This window comes from Diceros bicornis, chromosome 15 (genome assembly GCF_020826845.1).
Source record: "Diceros bicornis minor isolate mBicDic1 chromosome 15, mDicBic1.mat.cur, whole genome shotgun sequence".
Classification (NCBI taxonomy): domain Eukaryota; kingdom Metazoa; phylum Chordata; class Mammalia; order Perissodactyla; family Rhinocerotidae; genus Diceros; species Diceros bicornis.
Window position 1 is genome coordinate 25,393,529 of NC_080754.1, and position 20,833 is coordinate 25,414,361.

Sequence of the window (20,833 nt, forward strand, 5' to 3'; positions counted from 1 at the left end):
AATCTTATGCTATAGATTTTATTAAACATATTTTCAAATGGGAAAACTAAGGCTCAGGAAAAGATCTCTGTCTAAGATTACAGAGCTTCTCAGTAGCACAGCAGGGATGTTACCTATCTTCCTAAATACTGCCATGGGGCTCTTACTGCCACCCCACTCTCTGTGGGGTCTTCCTTTTTTCTCTTGAGTCTCCTGCTCTCCCTTGCTCTTCTTCCTTCTCCTTACTCTTCTTTTTCCTCTTTATATTGTCAAACCCCCAAAGCAAGGACTTGCTGGGCAGGGCAGATCTTAGCTGAGAAATGTAAAGTGTTGCCAGGGTTGGGGGTGTGGGAGATGGGAATAGTCATTATTAACCATGGTTTTCCCAGATTTCTCTCAACCTTGCTAAGCTTGGTCCTATCTGAACCTTGCTGAGACTTGCTTTCCACTGAGATAGCTTGTAAAATCACATTTGTGTGAAATAGTCCTAAAGAGAGCCCAGCATGATACTGGGACAGGTGAAGAAAAAGAAAGGGAACTATGATGTATTTAGTATCTACTATGTGCTAGACTATCTATCTATCTGTCTAATCAATAGCCAAGAGAAATATCATTTTTTATTCCAATTTTACAGATCAGAGAAATTAATAATTTGCCAAGAGGTAGCTAGAATGTGGTAAATGTAGGAATTGATCCCAAATCTTTCCGACTCCAAAGCCCATATTTTTCTCCTTTGCCGCACAGACTTTCATATAAAGGCCAGGAAATAGAGACTGGGAGATTTCTCCACCAGGGAATTTATTCGAACAGGAGGCTGTCAGGAAGTAGCATAGTCTTATGTCTTGGATCTCAGAGTATGAGAGAAATTAGGAGCAGTCCTGTCTGGATGCAAAGCGGTGTGTGATTATGAGGATCATTCTATTCAAGATATCTACAACTCTCAGATTCTGACTCTTTTTTCAGGATGGAAAGAAAAGCATCATTTTGAGTGGCTGTCATGGAGGAGCTATTCTAGGGGTCATCCAGCAGGGCTTTCTATCTGCATGTTCCCTCTCAGTCACCTTCCCACTCCCAAACTAGTCTGTGTGAGGCCCCCTTTAGGCGGAGGAGAGAATAAGACGTGTGTATGTTTGTACACACCTATGCATTATGTACGTATGCACATGTATATGTGCACACATGCACACACACATATGTGCATTACACACACACATTAAGTAAAGCAAGATCTTAGATGCCAGGGAGGTCTGATTTCCAGATCTAGATCTTTATTGGGCATGCTGTGTGCCTTTGGGAAAATTACTTAATCTCTGTTACTTGGTGATAATTATGATAATGATGATTACAAAATTGAGTAGTAGAGTACTAACACCTATTTTTTTTCCTAGTAGAAAATTCCCTGCCAAGTTTATCCCTAGAGCATCTCTACAGTAGGCTTAATAAGGAACTTGAGGATTCAACTCAGGCATCATTTTTCTTTGAAATTCTTCCCTGGGGTTTCCAACTTCCCACCCAGACTGGACTAGAGCACCCTGTGCATCCCTCCATCCGTGGTGCCGGGATCACACAAATTGATGGGCTCTTCCTCATTAAATTGTTTTTAATTTTATTTATTTATTTTTTCCCCCAAAGCCCCAGTAGATAGTTGTATGTCATAGCTGCACATCCTTCTAGTTGCTGTATGTGGGACGCGGCCTCAGCATGGCCAGAGAAGCGGTGCGTCGGTGCGCACCCAGGATCCAAACCCGGGCCGCCAGCAGCGGAGCACGCGTACTTAACTGCCAAGCCACCGGGCTGGCCCTCTTCCTCATTAAATTGGAAATGCTCATATATAGAATACACGTGTGGGTCTAGCTGTGTACATATAGAGTACTGTATATTTCTACACTGTGTCTGATACATAGAGATGCTGAATAAATATTGAATGGGTTTACTTGACCAGGGAAAGCTAGTCATTTCTCCTAAAAAAAGAAAAGAGGGAAAAAAGAGGGAAAAGCCCATTCAATCACATCTTTCACCTACTCCAGTTCTCTGACTTGAACTCTACAGACAATATAAATAAAGACAGACAGGCGGGGTAGGGAATCTGAATTGCCTATGGGAGCTTTCCTCTGGGAATTGCATAGCAGGCAGAACTGGATTATTAGTTAGGCAGAAGTGAGCATCCTTGGATGGTCTAATGAAGAAGGAACTCCTGTGGTTTGATCTTTCCATATTCTATTTAATACCTCTCAAGGTGCACCACCTCTCAAACCTTGCTAAGTGTGGGTCCTATTTAATCCTGGGTCTATTAACTCTTGACTCTTTCCTCTTGACTCTGTAGGCAAACTTCTGGCTTTTTACTCAACGCAAGATTACTAGCCAAGTCTACTAGTCTCCAAGTCTGTTAGGGAATTTTGAGGTGGTATGGTCGTTTTTCTCTCTTACAGTAAATAGAGTGAATGGAAGGAGAATATTTTGCTCAGTTTTGCTAAAGTGACCTTGAGTGGTATTGGGGTTGCTGATAAATATTGCCATAGATCCTTCCTGCCTAGTTATGGCTGCCTTGTTCTTTCTTTCTTTCCTCCTTTTTCTTTCTTTCTTCCTACCTACCTACAATCATTTGCTGAGTTTTTTGCATTAGTGCCAATGTGTAACAGAATGTCATTGCAGGATGTAATTTTGAAGGAATTGAAGCCCCCTTTATAGGAGATTTCTGAGAAGGACTAAATATACATCTTCATAAATTATTTAACCTGGACTTCCTGTGACTCCCCAGGTTGAAGTTCATAATTTTACTTTTGCCTACTTCCTACATCAAAAGATTTACTCTAATTAGGATCATAGAAGAAACAGAAGGAAGATATGAAAAAGATATCCTCCAGGCTAATTTCTTCTGCAGATTGAAGGGTCTGCTTAATCCTATTGGCCCTGCTTTGTGGATTCTTGGCAACCATAGGAGTCTGGAGGGTTAAAATCTTCTAACCATTTCATTGCAGTTTTATTCATAATCTTGAATAATTAGAAACCATCTACATATTTCACACTGGGTGATTCATTAAACAAATCATACTACATCTATATAGTGAAATATTATGCAGTCATTATAAATCACATTGTCAAAGATCACTAATGGCATGAGAAAAGGCTTGTGATATAATACATAAAAAACTACATATCCAGCATGACCACAATTTTGATCACACACAAAATAAAGACTAGAAAGAAATATACAAAGAAGTTAAGAATATTATGGGTGATTTAATTTTCCTTTGCATATTTTTTTATAAGTTTTCTTCAATGATATTTTTCAATTGAAAATCAGGAACAATCGCAATAAATGTTATTTTACCAAAAAAAAAAAAGGGTCCTTTTTATCCCTACTTAGAAGAGCTACAGAATAAAGAGAGGTGACAAACATGTCCTTGAGACCTTCTTATGCTTCCAGAGCCTCAGCTATGAGTACAAATTTTGCTGAACTTTCAAATATCTTCTTTTTGCCCAAGTACAAGAGGGCACCTGGCTGTTTGCTGGTCTAGAGAGTTAGGGAGGATGTAGGAAGAAGCATTTACCCAAGTCTTCACTTTCTTTGTCCAGCGAAAAGGCATTTGTAGCAAGTGTCATCTGCTCTGCAGAGATTGTCCAAACAGACTTCTCTTTCCTTACTGTTTCCATGGAAATGCTGCAATTGCTGGGCTTTCAAAATATCCATTTTTAGATATTTTTGTAGTAATAACAGGAGAGTCAAATTAACTAAGGAATGTGGCCAAGATAATCAACCTCAGCTCTTTATTAGACAGCTTAATTAAATGCCCATTTCCATTTGTTTCTAAACTTGTGAAATCATTCTTCCATGCTACTTCCTGCTCACATAGGTACACACACACACGCACACACACACACACACACACTCCCCAGACACTCACATGTACACCTGTTCCTCTACCCACCCACTGTAGAACCAAAACTAAATCAGTCTTCACAAGGGGTGATGGCCTCAAGAACACAACAGCTTCATCCTCTATTTCAATTACCAAACTGTCACGATGTTTATTTAAGAAATAAAAGCTGGTGGTTGACACCAAAGAAAAACAATCTCTTCAAAATGAGGGAGGGGCAATTCACCCTGTGGGACTGGTCTGTCAATTGTGTCAGCACAGTGGCTGCCAGAGCTGTGCAAAAATGGAGCAACCAACCAGCAGGAGAAGGTGATGGAGTAAAACTACCTCTTTCGTTAACCACTCATCCATAAGCCTTATTATTTCTACAAACCTCCAAGTTTCTCCCTCCCTTGTCCTTCTCTTCCTGCTACTTTCAGTCGCCCTTTTCTCAGGCTGCCCCACTCTGCAAGCAGGATAGGGTCTGTGGGCTGGCCCCTCCTGAACTCACTGGTTTCACTACTAAACTAACCTTATGTAGGGTGTTGAAAGGCTCCCTTAACTTAACCCCTGCCAAGGTTCTAGAAATTCTCAAATTAGGCCCATTCTTTTGGATATAGGTATTTTTGGCCTCAACTGCGTGTGTGCTCTGAGAGGAAGAACACAGAAAGCCCTCTAAGTGTGTGTATCAGCATGGACCAAGTAATCATTGCCAAGCATAGAGCAGAACTCTGAAAGAATGGGTCACGGTACAGCTGTGTTTGATCAAGAAGAAAGGGTCTGGAAATGGCTGAAACATGGGATTCTTTCCGGGGAGCAGGTGGGTTGATGGAGAAGGTGCAGTGCTAACATGTTAGACTCTAGATAAGCAGAAGGTAAAGAGGATTATCCTAGGGAGAGAAACCAAAATGAAGAATAGAAGGAAAAAACATGTGGTTCTGCTACAAAGCTACCTTACCCACTCATGATTTTACTTAGTTCTGCCATCATTGGCTGGTGGTAGCTTGAAGTGAGAGATCATTCTGACTGAGTCTCATTGGCTGCATGATAATTAGTAAATTAGTAATAGAAGTGGCTCTCTTATTTTGATTCTTTTCAAAGCAATCCTCTTCAGGGATAAATCATTTGGACACATACATAGAAAGAGACCTACAAGACATTCAGATAGTAGGCAAATTATAGCCCAAGAAATGGAATATTGACCCTTACTTATAGTTTAATGACACTAATGTTTATTTCTGTCCACTTTATGCCTCCAAGGTGCTTTTTCAAAATTATGGAGCCTGCAATTTAAATTTGCTGCCACCAGGAGGTGACTGTGTGCGTGTGGTCTCATGGGATTTTAAGTGGCTCACTACTCAAGCTTTCCAGGTTGTAAATTGTATCAAGTTGGTATCACAATTATCCTCAAACTTGTGCTAAACTCTCTGGACTTTGGATGTTTTGCTGTCAAAGCTGTGACTGCAGTTTTTCAGTTTAGAGAAGCATTTCTATTATTGCCCTCTTTCACAAGCTTCTGAAGAGAAACCATAGCATATTAGAGATAGAAGGAATTTTAAAGACAAGCTAGAGAAACCCCACACACACACTCTTCATTTTAAATATGAATTAATTGAAGTAAAGTAGTTTTCCCACGGTCACAGAACTAGCCAGAAAGGGCAGAATCAAGAATTATCTCCAGTAAATGTCAGTTCCATTCAAGAACTCCTTTCCCTCTGGGTTTTTTGTTTGTTTATTCGTTTGTTTTTACAGAAGGAAAAATAGAGAAAGATGTCACCCTTTGTCTCTGGTGCTGTAATCCCATTCCCTATCTCTGTGTCAAATTCGCTTCCATCACTAGCAATTTCATTTGACATTTTATGCTCTTGAAGGCGGGCGGCCACTTCCTTTCTTTATCCAGGGGCTAACCCTGGGCTGCGCTGCATCTAGTATTGTACTTGGTTGTTTCTCTCAGCTGATTTTCCTTAGCAGTAGGTTTCAACTCAACCTTAGATAAGATTTTCTTTACAGTTAAGTAGAATAAATGAACAGAAATTTGAGAAATCAGTTTCAGTTCGCTAATCACAGAATATTTGAGAGGAGGACACATTTTTCTAATGATAGTGACTTCAGAGGTCAGTATGTCTCCTCAGATGTCCCTAGTCTTTCCCTAGTCTTTTTTTTTTTTTTTTTGTGAGGAAGATCAGCCCTGAGCTAACATCCATGCCATCTTCCTCTTTTTGCCAAGGAAGACCGGCCCTGGGCTAACATCCGTGCCCATCTTCCTCTACTTTATATGAGACGCCGCCACAGCACGGCTTGGCAAGCGGTGCATCGGTGCGCGCCCGGGATCCGAACCTGTGAACCCGGGCTGCCGAAGCGGAGTGCACACACTTTAACCGCTGTGCCACTGGGCTGGCCCGTTTTCCCTAGTCTTTTTGTTTGTACCACTGACACCTCATTTTTGTTTGGCAGTTTTTGTCTTTGTCCCTACAATATAGCTGCCTGAGGAGGGAGTATAGTGAGTCAGGTGGATTTCCTCAGAAAGAAATGATGCCGACTTTCTTCCCTAGACCTCCACCAGAGATGTTCAAGTTTGTACTGAGGAGAGAAGAAAGGACCACCAAGCTATGAAGCCATTAAAATAGCTTTAGCATGGTACTGAGAACAAAATTATCTTAAATACAATAAAATCTTCAAGATACGTGTAAGCCTGTCTCCTTTGTCTCTTATTCCTGTAACAGTGAGTGCCAGCCTTATCTTAATCAGTCTTCGGTCTCCACACCTGTCCTCTGTTGAGACATCGAGTTTATTTAGATGACCTGCTCCGTGTCCACAATTTTCACCTGTCTCTCCATCTATTTTTTTTTTAGAAATATCTAGACTTTCCAGTCTCTAGGTTTTCCTTAGACATCCCAAGACAAAGCTACAAAAACAGGAAAAGAGAGGTCCAGCCCAGCCTAGCATATCGAAGGACCAAATCCAGTGTTGATCTTTTACCAATTCCAAAATGAAGGGGTACTTCAAACTATCCCTCTGCCATCTAGTGGGAACTGGAGATGGTTTGCATCAAAAATATCTTTTAAATATAGTAATGGCTATCATTTAGTATATGCCAGGCACTGTTATATGCATCAGGCACTAAGTATATATATCACTTAGAAACAGTGCCTGCCATGTAGTAAGTGCCATATGTATGTATGTATGTGTGTGTGTGTACATATATGTAACTTATTTGTGTGTGTATACACACATATATATCAACTTATTAGTAATCTTTACAACTCTGTGGTAGTAAGCACTATTATTGTCCCCATTTTACTGATAAGGAAAACTGAGGTGCAGAGGGAGTAGGTTACTTACCCAAGATTATATAGCTAATATGTGGTAGAACTAGAGTTTGAAACTCTTAGCCACTATGCTATATTGCCTCGCTATACAATAATTTTTCAGAGAATCCATTATCTCTTAACCAAGGAATTTAGCGCACTTGGAAAAAGGTTTTGCTCTCTAGACAAAACTACAGTCAGAAAGTATGAAATGATGATAAGCTATAGTAACCAACATCCTGAACTTCCTGGGTTAATACTGATTTGGAATAAGTACATTCATACTTGTAGGAATATGTATCCCAGCTTATATGGTCTGGAAAACTTGTTTTATGTTTTTATAACAAAAAGCTTAGTTGTAAAGAAAAAAGCTGAACTAATTACAACAGATTGCAAGCTGCTAAATGAGAGGGACACTGAATAATAATAATTTGTATTCCGTCTAACAGTCATCACAATGCTATAAGCTTATTAATAATGCTGTATGTTTATTTAAAGCATTAATAATAAGTAACTCATTAAATCCTCATAATCTTTGAAGTGAGCAGGGCACTGTTTCTAAGTGATATATATACTTAGTTCTTATTCTTATTTTGTAGATTAGGAGACTGAGGCTTGGAGAGGTTCTCACCTGTCCAAGGAAGTCATTCTTTATACCCCCCTCCCCTTATTTGTTACCTCCAGGGCTTATTAATCTTGTTAAGCCAACCTCTTCTGCCACATTTAGGGCCTCTCCTGTCTAAAGAACAAAGAATAATTTGTCCGAAATCTGAAGACTATTTTTATCTCTCTTTATTGTTTCTTTTCTTGTCCCTTATTGTAAAGACCATATCATGATTTACCATACTGAGAACCAACTACATGAAATGATATTCTTGAGGTGGATATTTCTCCATGTTTTTAACATGAAAGACTTAAAGAATGTTAGAACCAGAAGGTAACTAACCATTTTATTTTATGTTTTCTCCAACCTACTCACACATGAAGTCGTGGAGATCAAAGGGTGTAGTGATTTGCTCAAAAGTACCATGAATTATGGGAAAAACAGGGACCAAAATCCATATCTTCTGACTCTATCAATTTTCGCTCTCTACTGGCTTTTTTCCTGATAGAACCCTGAGCTTATCTTTTCTGCCAGCCAGGTGAAGATTCCTGATTTCTAAGCAAATATCAGACTCATCTTTCCCTCCATCATTTACAAAAATGCTCAATAAGGATAGTCAGAAATGAAATATGATGGCAGGCCAATGGAGACGTATTTTCGGTATGAGGAAGAGCTATCAATAAACGAGTTTCCAGTAATTCAGTTCAACTCTTCATTTCCAGGGCTTCAAAACACTATACTTCAAAACACTATACTTAGCTCTTTTAAGTTGGCTGACCAGTAATATCATCCTGACTGCATTTCATCATCTTGAATGTCATGGGGGAAATGTCTCATACTTATATTGAAATTAAGATAAGCTACATCTTTAGCATTCAAGTTTCTAACAACCCAGGAATCCTTAAAAGAACAAAATAATTTAACATAGCACATATTTTCTTAATTAATCTTGTTCTTATTGAGCATCACATTCTTTTTTGCATATTTGCAAAATCACGATGCATCTCTAGGAATCGACGTCTAGCTGCCTGGAAGAAGTGTGCAAAGCCCTCCTTTCTGAAAGGTGAAATATTTGTCCATCACCAGTCTCCTGTTTTTCCCAGTCCCCCAAGATGAATGATCTCCCTGCTTTAAGACCACAAGTTTCCCTGAACCACAGGGAAGTTAAGCCAAGGGTGGTTCCCATCCGTAGGGAATGTTAATACTGATGGAGTAAACTTAGCAGAGATGGGTAATGAATATAAATATGGGAACACAAACTGACCCATAGATGTGCTGATGAGAAGGACAGTCTGACATTGCACTGACTGGTTGAAGGTAGGTTGGGTGACCCCAGTCTGACTCTCTTGCCCTTGCCTCAACCCTGGCTTCTCCCATCTGCCCTGAGTGGAGTCTCTGCCCTCTCTCCCACAGTTGTGGACATGGATGGAAGACCTTCAGAAGGAGATGCTGGAGGATGTCTGTGCAGACTCAGTGGATGCGGTCCAGGAACTGATCAAGCAGTTCCAGCAGCAGCAGACCGCCACTCTGGATGCAACGCTCAACGTTATCAAGGAAGGCGAAGACCTTATTCAGCAGCTCAGGTCAGCGCCTCCCTCCCTGGGGGAGCCCAGCGAGGCCAGGTCAGCATGGGCAGTGCTTTCCAGTGGGAAATGCCTTGGACTAGACACGAGATAAGTCATGTCCCAGTCTTGGCTCAGCGACAGCCAGCTTTGTGGTCTTGTGTGAGCTTCAGTTTCTCCATCTGTCGGATATAAAAATGCCTGCATCATGTTCAACTTAAGTTTAGAATGAAATAGTAAATGGAAAAGCTCTAATGTTCCAAAGCATTTTTTATCATTCGTGATGTTATTCAGCAATCAATAAGTAACATAAATACAACAAAAATTAAATGTTCAACAGAAGATAAATAACATTTTCATTAAGAATTATGGCATATTTGGTCACATGGAGAAATAGCCATTATGGAATATAGTGTTACAGTCACGCGTCACTTAATGACCGGGATATGTTCTGAGAAATGTGTCCTTAGGTGTTTTTGTCATTGTGCAAACATCATAGAGTGTACTTACACAAACCTAGATAGTATAGCCTGCTACACACCTGGGCTATATGGTACGAATCTTATGGGACCACTGTCGTATGCATAGTCTGTCGTTGACCAGAACGTCATTATGCAGCCCATAACTGTATTTGGTATCTGATCTCAGGCTGAACTCTGAACTCTAGTGCCCCAGTCGGCAACCAAAATGATTGGCTTTGGCCCCATGAGAATGTAGAGTGTGTTGATATTGTCCCATTCTACCCTATTACCCACTTATGAACTTTCTACCATTCCTTGCTGCCCAGAAAATAAGACTCCTTCTGTTTGAACCTAAACAAACATAACTGAGAAGGAAAATCCTGTCTAAAACCTTATATTCATTTAGAATCATCCACACCATTGCCTCCTTTCTATTGGCATCAATTTCTAGTTTCCTGTCCCTGTCAAGGGCATTGGCTCCTCAGATAAATTGTCACAAGGCCTTGAGCAAGCCCTCAGCAACCAGCCCTGTGCCCAGGTGCTGTATAAATAGGATTTGATGGTGCTAATGATGTCTGCCCACAGGGACTTGTTCCTATCCCAAAATCACTGAGTGCTGGGACCTCTGCCAGCTCCGGACAGAAATAATTTCATCAGCAAGTCCCAGGCCAACCCTGGGGCCTGAGGGAATTACTTCAGTTGAGAGGGCTTTTTCCCCCACACCAGTTGTCCAGTTAAATAAACAATGAGAACTTACCTTTAGACAGGCCTGGCATGTGTTTCTGTTGGAAATTAATCATTTCTATTCCAAACATGCACATGAGGTGTTCTGAGTCCTCCTGTTGCATACTAACAAGACAGCCTCTTTCCCTTCTTCCCCCAATTCATCTTCATGAATATATAATGTGTGACAGTTTTGTCTGCCTACCTGGGAAACGCCACTGTTATTTGCTTCTGAAGAAAATTCCAAATAGTAGGAAGTCACTTAACCTCTCTGGGCCTCAGCTGCTTCATCTGTGTAATTAAAGGGTTCACTCTAGGAGCTCTGTCAGCTCTAAAATTTTGTGATGGCTTTGTGTTTTCTCTCCAATACTGTCACAAGCTTGGCTGGGTCTATGGAAATGCCACTCGCTCTTACCAACAGCCAACCTTGCATAGTGCCTAAGGGCTGATGGCTGCTCAGGGATGGTGAAGGCAATGATATGCCTGATGCCTGTTCTGCACGTTTAAGTGCCATGGATTTCACAGAGGGCCATAGGCATGTGACCAAGAACCACTGCTGACCATTTGTTCCCCCACTTGCCTGACTCTAACTCAGGCTCTCCTCCCTGATATCAAGAGCAGCCAAACAGGAAAAAAAGTAAATGGTGCCTAGTGGACGCTGGCAGGATGCCTCACACACACCAGAGCACACATCTTCTCTAGGTCTCCACGACTCTCCGGGCACTCATCACTGAAGTACCTCAGTGGTTTTTGCATCATCTCTATGATTCCTAGGGAGGGTGACACTGACATAGGTGCGTGTACAAAATGATCGGAAATCGTTCTCTTCCTTCTGGAAGCTGTGCGATGGAGAAAGACTGAGAGGAGCAATCAAAAAGAACAATATCCTCCCAGCAGCAAAGGCCTCAGCAAATGCATAATGCATAGTGTTGAGTACATGTCTTGTGTTCTTTTCATGATTGAGGGTGTCCATGCAATGGGGTTTCATACCCAAATAGGCCAAGGGGAGAAGGTAGGAATTGGGATCTCTCTGGATGATAGGAGAGGCTCTTGACAACCTGGCCTTATGCTCCCTTCAGATGTGGATAGTGTGAGCTCAGATACTGTTGCTTCTGAGACAAACACAGGCTAAAAGGACTGATTTTCAGAAAGCTTGCTGAGGATTCAAAACTAATGATTTTCCCCTTGTCCTCTGACCTCTTAAATTCTATAAGAAACCAAGACATCACAAGATAATGAATGTGCCCATTTATTTCAAGTTTTAGGCTCTAGCTTACTCCAGGCCCTATAAAATTTAAACTTCTTAGCCTCCACGGTTTTCCTGTTATGATGATCTCTTTGGAGGTCTCACCACCCCCTCACTTCTCTGAGCAGGTCAATATGTTTAACTCTTGGTTCCCCTCTACTACATGTCACCTTCCCCCGCTACTTTTGTATGGACCCCCTGCTCAGAAAGTGCACCCCTCCCATCTGCTTGGCTGGGTTCATGCTTTTCTTCTAATGCCCAAATCAGAACTCATCCTCTTTGAAACCTTGTTGTTGTCCCAGCCTCTTCTGTCCTACCTTCTACTCTCCCTGACGGGGCCTGGGCCCCAGTCGGCACTTGACACTTCGCTCGTGTCCTTTTAGGATTGACAGTAATTCCTACAGCATGTTCCTGGTCATGGAGCACGTTTACACGCACCATCTTATTTAACAGCCAAACATGAAGTAAGCAGGGCAGGGGTTGTTAAGTGCATTTTACAGGAGGCAACTGGGGCTCAGGGAGGCGATTTCCCAAGGACACCAGCCCAGTATGTCAGAACGGGGACTTAATCAAGGCTTGCAGCCTCCAGATCCCATGCTGTCCTAACTACGGTTTGAAGCCTGTGTAATAACACCAGCCCATAACTTTGGCATAGCATTATAAAGTGGATGAATAATTTTGGCAGCCGTGATCTCATTTTAACAACAATCCTGTGAGGCAGAACTAGGAAGCGTTTTTTTTTTTTTACGCCTTTAATTTGTCTAGTCTTACGCATTGTGATTAATGTGTCTAGTCTTATGCATGTGTATGCGTGTGTATTAAAACTATACATGTTAGACTACATATGTGTATGGAACCATTCCATTTCTCTAATAGTTTATGCTTTGTAGAGCCCTTTCCCATACGTTGTTTCATTTGACCCCTTTCGCAATCCTATCTGAGGAACAGGAGAGCAGCTAGTCTCGGAGCTACCGTGCTGTGAACCCCAAAGAGGATGCATGTGTCTTTGGTTCACCTACTGAGCAGATAGTACCAGGCTCACAGTAGGAGTTTGATAAACGTCTCTCAATTGAATGACTCAACTGATTCACATCCGCCTTGCTCAGATGAGGAAGGCCCCCTGCTCCTGTATCACTTTTAACATGGCCAGGCCCCTCCCCTCTTTTCTCCCACTCTGCCACAGGGACTCGGCTGTGTCTAACAACAAGACGCCCCACAGTAGCTCCATCAGCCACATTGAGTCGGTCCTGCAGCAGCTGGACGACGCCCAGGTGCAGATGGAGGAGCTATTCCATGAGAGGAAGATCAAGCTGGACATCTTCCTGCAGCTGCGCATCTTTGAGCAGTATACCATTGAGGTAGAGGTGGGGGAGGAGCGTGGTGGGAGATGGGGGGGGTCATGGAGAGTGCTGGGGAGGCCCGCAGAGTGCCTGCTTCCTGGCCAGGGTGCTGCCCCAGGGACTAGGAAAGGAGTGTGGGGCAGTAGCCTAAGGGAATTAGAGGGGATTATGCATCAAGGATACATTAGAAATCAACAAATTCACATTCCACCATGTCATATTGCTTCTGTCTCTCTCACCCCCACTACCAAGCAGAGCTCCTCTCTTTTGATTTCTGTCTGGAGATGACTTCATTGGGAAGTTTTTTGTTGGTATTCATTGGACTCTTACTTGGTGCTTTGGTTCCTGAAAGACTGTGGAGTTGGCTGTTTGGTGATTAAGGGAGAGTCATTGGATTCTATAGCTTCATGAGTAGGTAGGTGTTAAGATTAGGAGGCTTCGTCAGCTGATGACTATAGAGCAGGGATTAGACGAAATCACACAGCAGTTAGGAATTCAGGAGCCACAAGAAGGAAAACCTGTATGCTCAATTTGCTTTCTGCTTATTAAGAAAGTAAGTCTGTGTGAAGTCTGTTTGTTGGTTCATCTCATAGGCTCATCGGTTCCTTCTGGGAAGGTCAGCATCGGGTGTTCTGGTATATTTATGTCCCCTTTGTGACATGCCTGCCCCACATAATGTCTGCCTTTTATTATTTTCTGTTTTGAAACAGTGACTAAAGCCAGGCCAGTAGAGTTTCTGGGTTGTGAAGAGTATCTAGCACCTAAGGCGCTTTGTCCTTTTCAGGGATGGCAAAGGGTTAAATTAAAGGCAGTCTTCTCTTTGCTCCTGGCTGCTGTGGTGTGAGGGAAAGCCAATTCTCCATCCACCATTTTTTCAAACTTTGTTTAGCATTCCAGCCATCTCCTCTGAGTTGTGACTTCTGGGTGTCTGGGACTGATCTTCCCAACAATATCTGTGGAAACGTCCATGGAACTGGTTTGGAAGGAAAATGATTTTTTTTTAAAGTTGAAAGCTCCACTATCCCAATCCCAATCCCATGGAGGACCAGACCACTGTCCCGGCAACAGCTGCCTTTTTCTTCAATCCTGAGACCAAAAATGTTTATATCGAGAATCAGAAGTGTTAAGAAAACCAGTCCTAAAACAATCCTTCTATCCCTCACTGTCTTATGACCCTTCTCTTTGTATAAACACACCTCTACCCCTGCCTCCCTGAAAGCCACTGCAATTTCTTGCTTAAAGATCTCATGTTCTAAAAGGTACCTTCTGGGCTGTTTCTAGAATGAAGGAAAAGATGTCTTTAAATCTAGATCTCTATTATTCTTCCAACTTATTCAATGACTTCAGGCGAATTTATTTATAAGTAGTATGACAAGTAGTATATTTAATAAAAGTAGTATTAAAACATATATTGAAGGAACAGTTAAAAAGCCAGTGGAAAATTAGAGATATTGGCACACAGCAAAGAGTGAATGTGGTTAACTTCATAAAAGTGGAGCCACAAAGGCAATAAAGGAAAGAGGGGGTGTGAGTTATTATTCTTTGGTGATTGGGAGTGAGACTCACAAAGATAGGGAGAGGTTACACTCAATTGCTGTGGTGTAGACCCCAGGCACTCCCACAATCCATCCTCAGCTCCATTTCACCCACCAGGAGTGAGGACATCCATGGGGGAAGTTACATCATTAGTAGGTGTGGTGATTTTGTTGTTGTATTCTTTATTTACTCTCCTGTCATTCCAGGCCCACATCAAAAAATGTTTAAGAAGAAGGAAACACTCTGAGGGTTTGGATGTTTAAATTTTAATTGATTAAATGGCTGTGGTTTTGAGGTCGAGGTTTCTGGTTTGTTCTGGAGTGGGTCAGTTAGCTTCACTTTGCCATGGACTACACCCCTGACATCAGCTGGGGGCATCACAAGGGTGTGTTTGCCTGCAGTGATTGTGGGAAAATCCATTTTCACTCCTGAAAAACAACCCAAAGTATATGCAAAAAAAAATCCTTAAAAAAAAAGCTGACCGTAAATCAAATACTTTAAAATTGGATCCTATTTAAATGGTGCAATAAGGGAGCTTGATATTTAAATTGTAGGATTTGCATTCTTCAGCCTTTCTGTTGTACAAAAATTCCCCCTCCCACTCTGAATCCTGGACAACAACTTGGACAGCTTGGTATGCAGTAGAGCAAAGGTGGGGAAATAGTAAGAGGGTCTAATACAACGACTGAGATAAAAACAGTGATTTGGTTCTGCTCCGTCTGGTTTAGGCAGTGACATCCAGGTTCTAAAAGGGCTCTGCTCCCCATTTTGGGTGTGGCCCAAAGCTTGGGGAAATGCTGCACTTCATCTTAGATAGAAATGGAAATCCTACCAAACCTATGGAAAAGTTCTGCTTCAAGTCAGATGGTCAGAAGTTATTTTTGAGGGTGATGAGATTATTTCAAATACCAGCTAGCGTTTCACTGTGGGGATGAAGGGCAGACATCTAGAGAAGATTCCGAGTGTGAAACTGAGGGTGGCTTCTGCAATGAGAGATGTGTCAGAGCAGACATAAGCCAGGGCAGCGGCTGTCACTGCAGGACCTGCAGCCATGGTTTCCTTCCCTAAAGGAAGGAATTTGATGGACATACTTGGAATTCCTGGGGATTACTGAAAACCAGAGCCAGCCTGCTCCCCTGACATCTGGGGAATCTAAGCATGACTCCTTAACCATATCACTGATGGCTGAGATGGGCTAATTAATTTAAAAATTAAGATAATATAGGACTTGCTGCACCAGTCTCCTTTTACTCAATAATAATGGTATATATGGTGCCCACAGTATAAACTGGGTTGAGGTCATAGGACACACCCACTAAGAGTGAAACTTATCCCAAAAGTGTTAGGCAAATGTTGAAAACCAGGACTGCAGCTTCATTCCTGACATACCTTCTTAGACTCCACAGAGACTAGACAAAGTAACCCATAGTGGAACATGATATTTTATAGTTTTTTCCTAGAGGTTCAGCCTCCTTCTATGAAAGACATTTTATATGAAGTGGTTATGATAGAAGAGACACTTCACCAAATGCAAATAATGTTTATTTTGTGGTGGTAAGAATATGGATAATTTTTTCTTGTTTTTGATGCTTCCATGCATTTCAAATTTTCTACAATTAATCAGAAGGATCAGAAAGAAATAAAAAATATTTTTAGAAGCAAGAACAGGCCAGTGGTCTCCAAACTCTTTTGATTATGTACTCTCTCAATAAAATATTTTGGACTTGCAACCCCCTATATATGCATATATATTAGTTTATAAATTATGTACATGTTCTACTATCACTGGCTAATAATCTCTAAACTCAATGTGCCCTTAGGGTAAAGTTGAGCTTTTTCATCAGAATTTGTGATTCCATATTTCAAATAATCTTCTCGATAATTTCCAATTATTTTTTTGGCCTGGTTTCTTGACAGGTCTGATTAGATTGTCATTGTTTCTTTACCCTGTAATGGGGCTGATAGAGTTCAAAGTTCTCTTGTGCTTTCATGATTAGTATTATCTTCAAACTGCAGTTTCTTTGAGGAACCTTTTTAAGCTATGTATCTTTTTGTGAAGGTTAGTTTAAACTAGATAATAGATAAATCCATTTAACTGGGCACATGAAAAGAGCAATAATTTGAAGTATGCTGAAAGTAACTGAGCAAATGAGCCAAAGTCCACCCCTCTACATTGTGCTGCTCCCCCCTTCCCTGAGGGGCCCTCTCCTGCCACCCCATGTGCCATGTGATCCGAATGGGCCTCCAGCCTCATTCTGCTGGTGAAAGTCTAAGGAAATTTCATGTCTTTTTTATTGGCCTAATAAAATATGTATGCATATAATATATATGCACATATGCATATTTATATACAGAGAATTTTCATCTCTGTTATCAATGGATAGTCTTGGGCATCCCCTGGGGTGGGTATACCCACATTGGAGAGTACTAGAAATGACACCAAGAAAGATACTCTGAACAAGGGACTTATGAAAAATGGGCCACAGCTGTGGTCTTTCTTTTACGTCTCTGACTCTGTAATTACAATCAAAGTTTGCTCAATGCACCTGAAAATTAAACCTGAGTAAGGAATGGAATAGCCAACTATAAATCTATGGGGCTCGCATTAGGACAAGTTGGAGCCAGGCTGAGGCTGGGAAAAAATGGGCTTCAAGGAGGAAAATTCCACCTAGAGGAGAGAAAGCTGATGGAACTGCCTGGTGATCTCAGCTCTGCAATTGGTTGTATACAGAGGTGCTTAGCTTTTTCTATTGGAAAGAGATTGCTCAGTCAGTCAGCCTTCTAGCTGTTAGAAAGTCAACTCAATAAATATTTAGTGAGCACCTACTGTCTTCCAAAAACTATGTTGGGCATTGAGAATACAAAGAGTCCCTGACATTAGGGGACTAGTTGGGGAGAAACACAGAAGCAGGACATCATACAAGTAATAATTCCATAACAGAGAAAGGCTCAGCATTTGACGAGAACGCTGAAGGAGAAATGCTTAGCTTAGTCAGGCTGCCCACAGAAGGTTTCCTGATGAGATTACACCTGGAGGAAGGTAAAAGTTGGTGGCCAGGATTTGGCATCCCTGAAGGATACTGTCCAGCCTGTACCAGAATATCTTCAGAGCCCAGAAGCGAGGAGTAGTGGGGAGATGGGAGGAGGGGAGAGAGAGGAAGGAGAGTAAGATTTCATTACTTTGTTGAACCAAAATTTCCACCCTTCTACCCTTTGGTCCTAGTTCTGCTCTCTGGAAAAAAGACAGAACAAATCTGTTTCTCTTATATTTGGCAGCCTTAAAAATATTTAAAAATGGTCATCATAGGCCTCTTTTCCTTTATCTGGAAAATGTTGAGTTGCATGTTATTTCTGCAGTCCCCTCTGACTCTAGAAATTACTTCTCTATCGTCAGCCCTTTCTCTGTGGTACCTATCCTGAATTTATTCAGCTCTTTCTGGATGTGACATGGTTTCCAGACACCTAACTCTCCTGGTCGCCCTCTGCTGAAGGGATGCTAGTTAGCCATGCCGGCTTATGTACACACACCTGGGGGCAGCGTATCCAGGACACTGGCGCTCTCCCAGTGCAGGCCAGGAGACAGGAGCCTTTTCAGTGACCTCATCACCTGTCTTGTCTAGGCTTGTGCTTCCTTAAAAGCCCCTGGTTGTTTTTTCAAGGTAAGTGCTCCTAATACACTGAGTTGGTTTTTATTTAACCTAAATGAAAGCTTTTTATATACATTTCCCTCTCAACTTTTACTTTTTTTTTTGTTGGCCCAGTTCTTCAGCCAATCAAAATAAATTTAATTTATTATTCCTAACAACATTGTGGCTGTTGGAGATATTGGCCAGATCAGGCAGGGCCTGGCATGCTTCGCTGGAAGTTCTGCTCCGTTGACACAGAGCCATCAGCCTGCACAGTCAGTCCATCAACTGTGGATCGTCTGAGGGCCACATCAACTAGTCCAATTGCATAACCTTTTCTTCCATAGATACAATGTGAGACTGCAAAGCCTCGCTGTTCTCCATGTTTGTAATATGCCTAAAATTCACCAACAGATTAACTATATCAAGAAAGAAAATGAGATCTGTTTGAGATCTTTGTGGATTCCTCCCAGGGATCATGGTAGCATTTTCTAAATATGCCTCAGATCCTTTGAGAAGGAAATGCAGAATAACTACAATAAAGTAAACCAAAGTCTGCACAAAATATTTATTAGATAGTCTCTTCTAGACTTTTGTCAAATTGATTTCAGGATCACTGGGGGCGTTCTGCATCTTCCTTTTTAAAAAAAAAAAAAAGACAACCCAAAAGGATTATTCACACAGCTTTACTACCCTGGCAAGTAACCTGTTTTCAGCGAATTATCAAAGATCTCTGATGGGAACTTTTGTATTACTCTGTAATGAGGTGGGTCTGGGGCTGTGGACCTGAAGCCAGGTTACATTATCAGGGTTTGCATGTTGTATGTTTCTCGTTTCTGGTCAGGATGCAGGGGATTCAGTAGAAGGAAGCAGATGTAAGCTCCAGCACTACGTGTTTAGCTTACCTGGGAGAAAAAACATTCTGACACTCAAGCATTGATACGTACTAGAATGAATGAACACTGTATATTATAGGAACTCTTCAAGAAAGGGGAAAACTTTTGAAAACAGAATAGATTCCCACAAGTCTCAAAATGATTAAGAGGCAAAGAGATGGACAAAATAAACTTAAGATCCACTCAAGATCAGTCATGATTATATCAAAGATCTCAGTTTTAATCATGATGATAATGAAGAAAAGAACATGAAATTGGTCATAAAAATTATTCAAGTATCCAAATTATCCAATTGGAATAGAAATTAGGTACCTGAACATTAGAACTCATCAATTACAACATGTTGGAATATGCTCTTAGATTACTTTGCCAAAAATTAAAAACAGATGCCAAGTGCATCTGCTTTTCCAGAACGTTCTTGTGATATCCCCAAAGGTCTTTATATAGCTATGTAAATAAATCTTTTAACTCTTTAAGCAGATTATATACATTTCTAAAATAGAGAGAAATGCTATGATCTATCTTTAAAATAATCTGTATTAGAATTCACTAATCTCATCATTTTATAAATTGATTAACAGAAAATAACTTTACATTAGACAAGAAGAATAAATGACTATGGTAACTGAGTTTATTTTAGTTTCACAGTGGTAACCTATATCAATATACAAACTCATTATAGATAGAATAGCTCTTCCCGTGCAATGAGATTGTCTCTTTAGCTGCAATATGTCTTTCTCTATCATCCACCATATTTAGGTCAGTGGAGAATATTTAGCTTTCACTTTTCTCATCTTAATAAAAATAATGGCATCATAAAACAGAAAGGTGCTTATTTTGCAATTGATAGCCCATGTATTTCAGAGCATCTCACCACAATGAAATGCCTTGGACCCTTCCTTGCCATTGTTAGTTGGAATGGGATTGGACCTTAATGTATATAACATGTTATACATATGTGTATATATGTACATACACATATATTACATATACACACATTCTCCCACACACACACCCCCCACACCATTTGCTGGGAGGCAGTATAGTGCAGTCATCAAGTATGCAGTATTTTGAGTTAGACTGCCTAGGTTTGAAACCTGTTTCACCACCTTTACTAATTGTGTGGCCTTAGGCAAGTTACTTACTCAGTTTCCTCATCTGAGAAGTGGGAATGAGAAGAATAATTCCCAGCCCATAGGGTTATTGAGGATTTAATGAGTTAACACATAGAACATTTTTAGCAAAGCTCCTGGCACATAATAAAAACTTAATGCATTGTAATTGACGTTGTTATTATAATTATTATTCACACTATTTTTTCATATATATATTTGCTTCCAGATTTTAAGCAGTTCAACCTCCCGTCTTATTCTCCCACATTGTTTCTCTCTGAATGTGTTACCGAGTCATATTAGGCAATCCTCTGGTATTCATGCCACTGCTGTGAGAACCAAAGGCATTTGCTCTTGCCATACAGAGAATCTCCCACGCAGAGGGTGGGTCATACTTCTCCCTGCTGCAGCCTTCATCCTGCTGTTCACACCCTAATACTAGATTGCAGATGTGCCTCCTGTTCATGACAAAGGCCCCTAGGGAACCAGAGAATTCTAGGTAGGTTAACATTACCGTCTATTGAATAATCTGGCAGAGTCAATTTAAAAAAAAAAAAAAGAGTTACCAAACTCTTAAACAAAA

The 20,833-nt window shown here is 41.0% G+C and overlaps 1 protein-coding gene across 5 annotated transcripts in view; it reads left to right on the forward strand.

Annotated features, from left to right (window-relative positions):
* Positions 1–20,833, forward strand: part of KALRN (kalirin RhoGEF kinase) — a 633,650-nt gene that overhangs the window by 322,356 nt on the left and 290,461 nt on the right. For all 5 annotated transcript variants that reach the window (XM_058555948.1, XM_058555950.1, XM_058555937.1 and 2 more), the window contains exons 12-13: positions 9,162–9,370; positions 12,924–13,098. In XM_058555948.1, the coding sequence (XP_058411931.1) occupies positions 9,162–9,370; positions 12,924–13,098 (384 nt within the window). The remainder of the gene's footprint in view (positions 1–9,161; positions 9,371–12,923; positions 13,099–20,833) is intronic.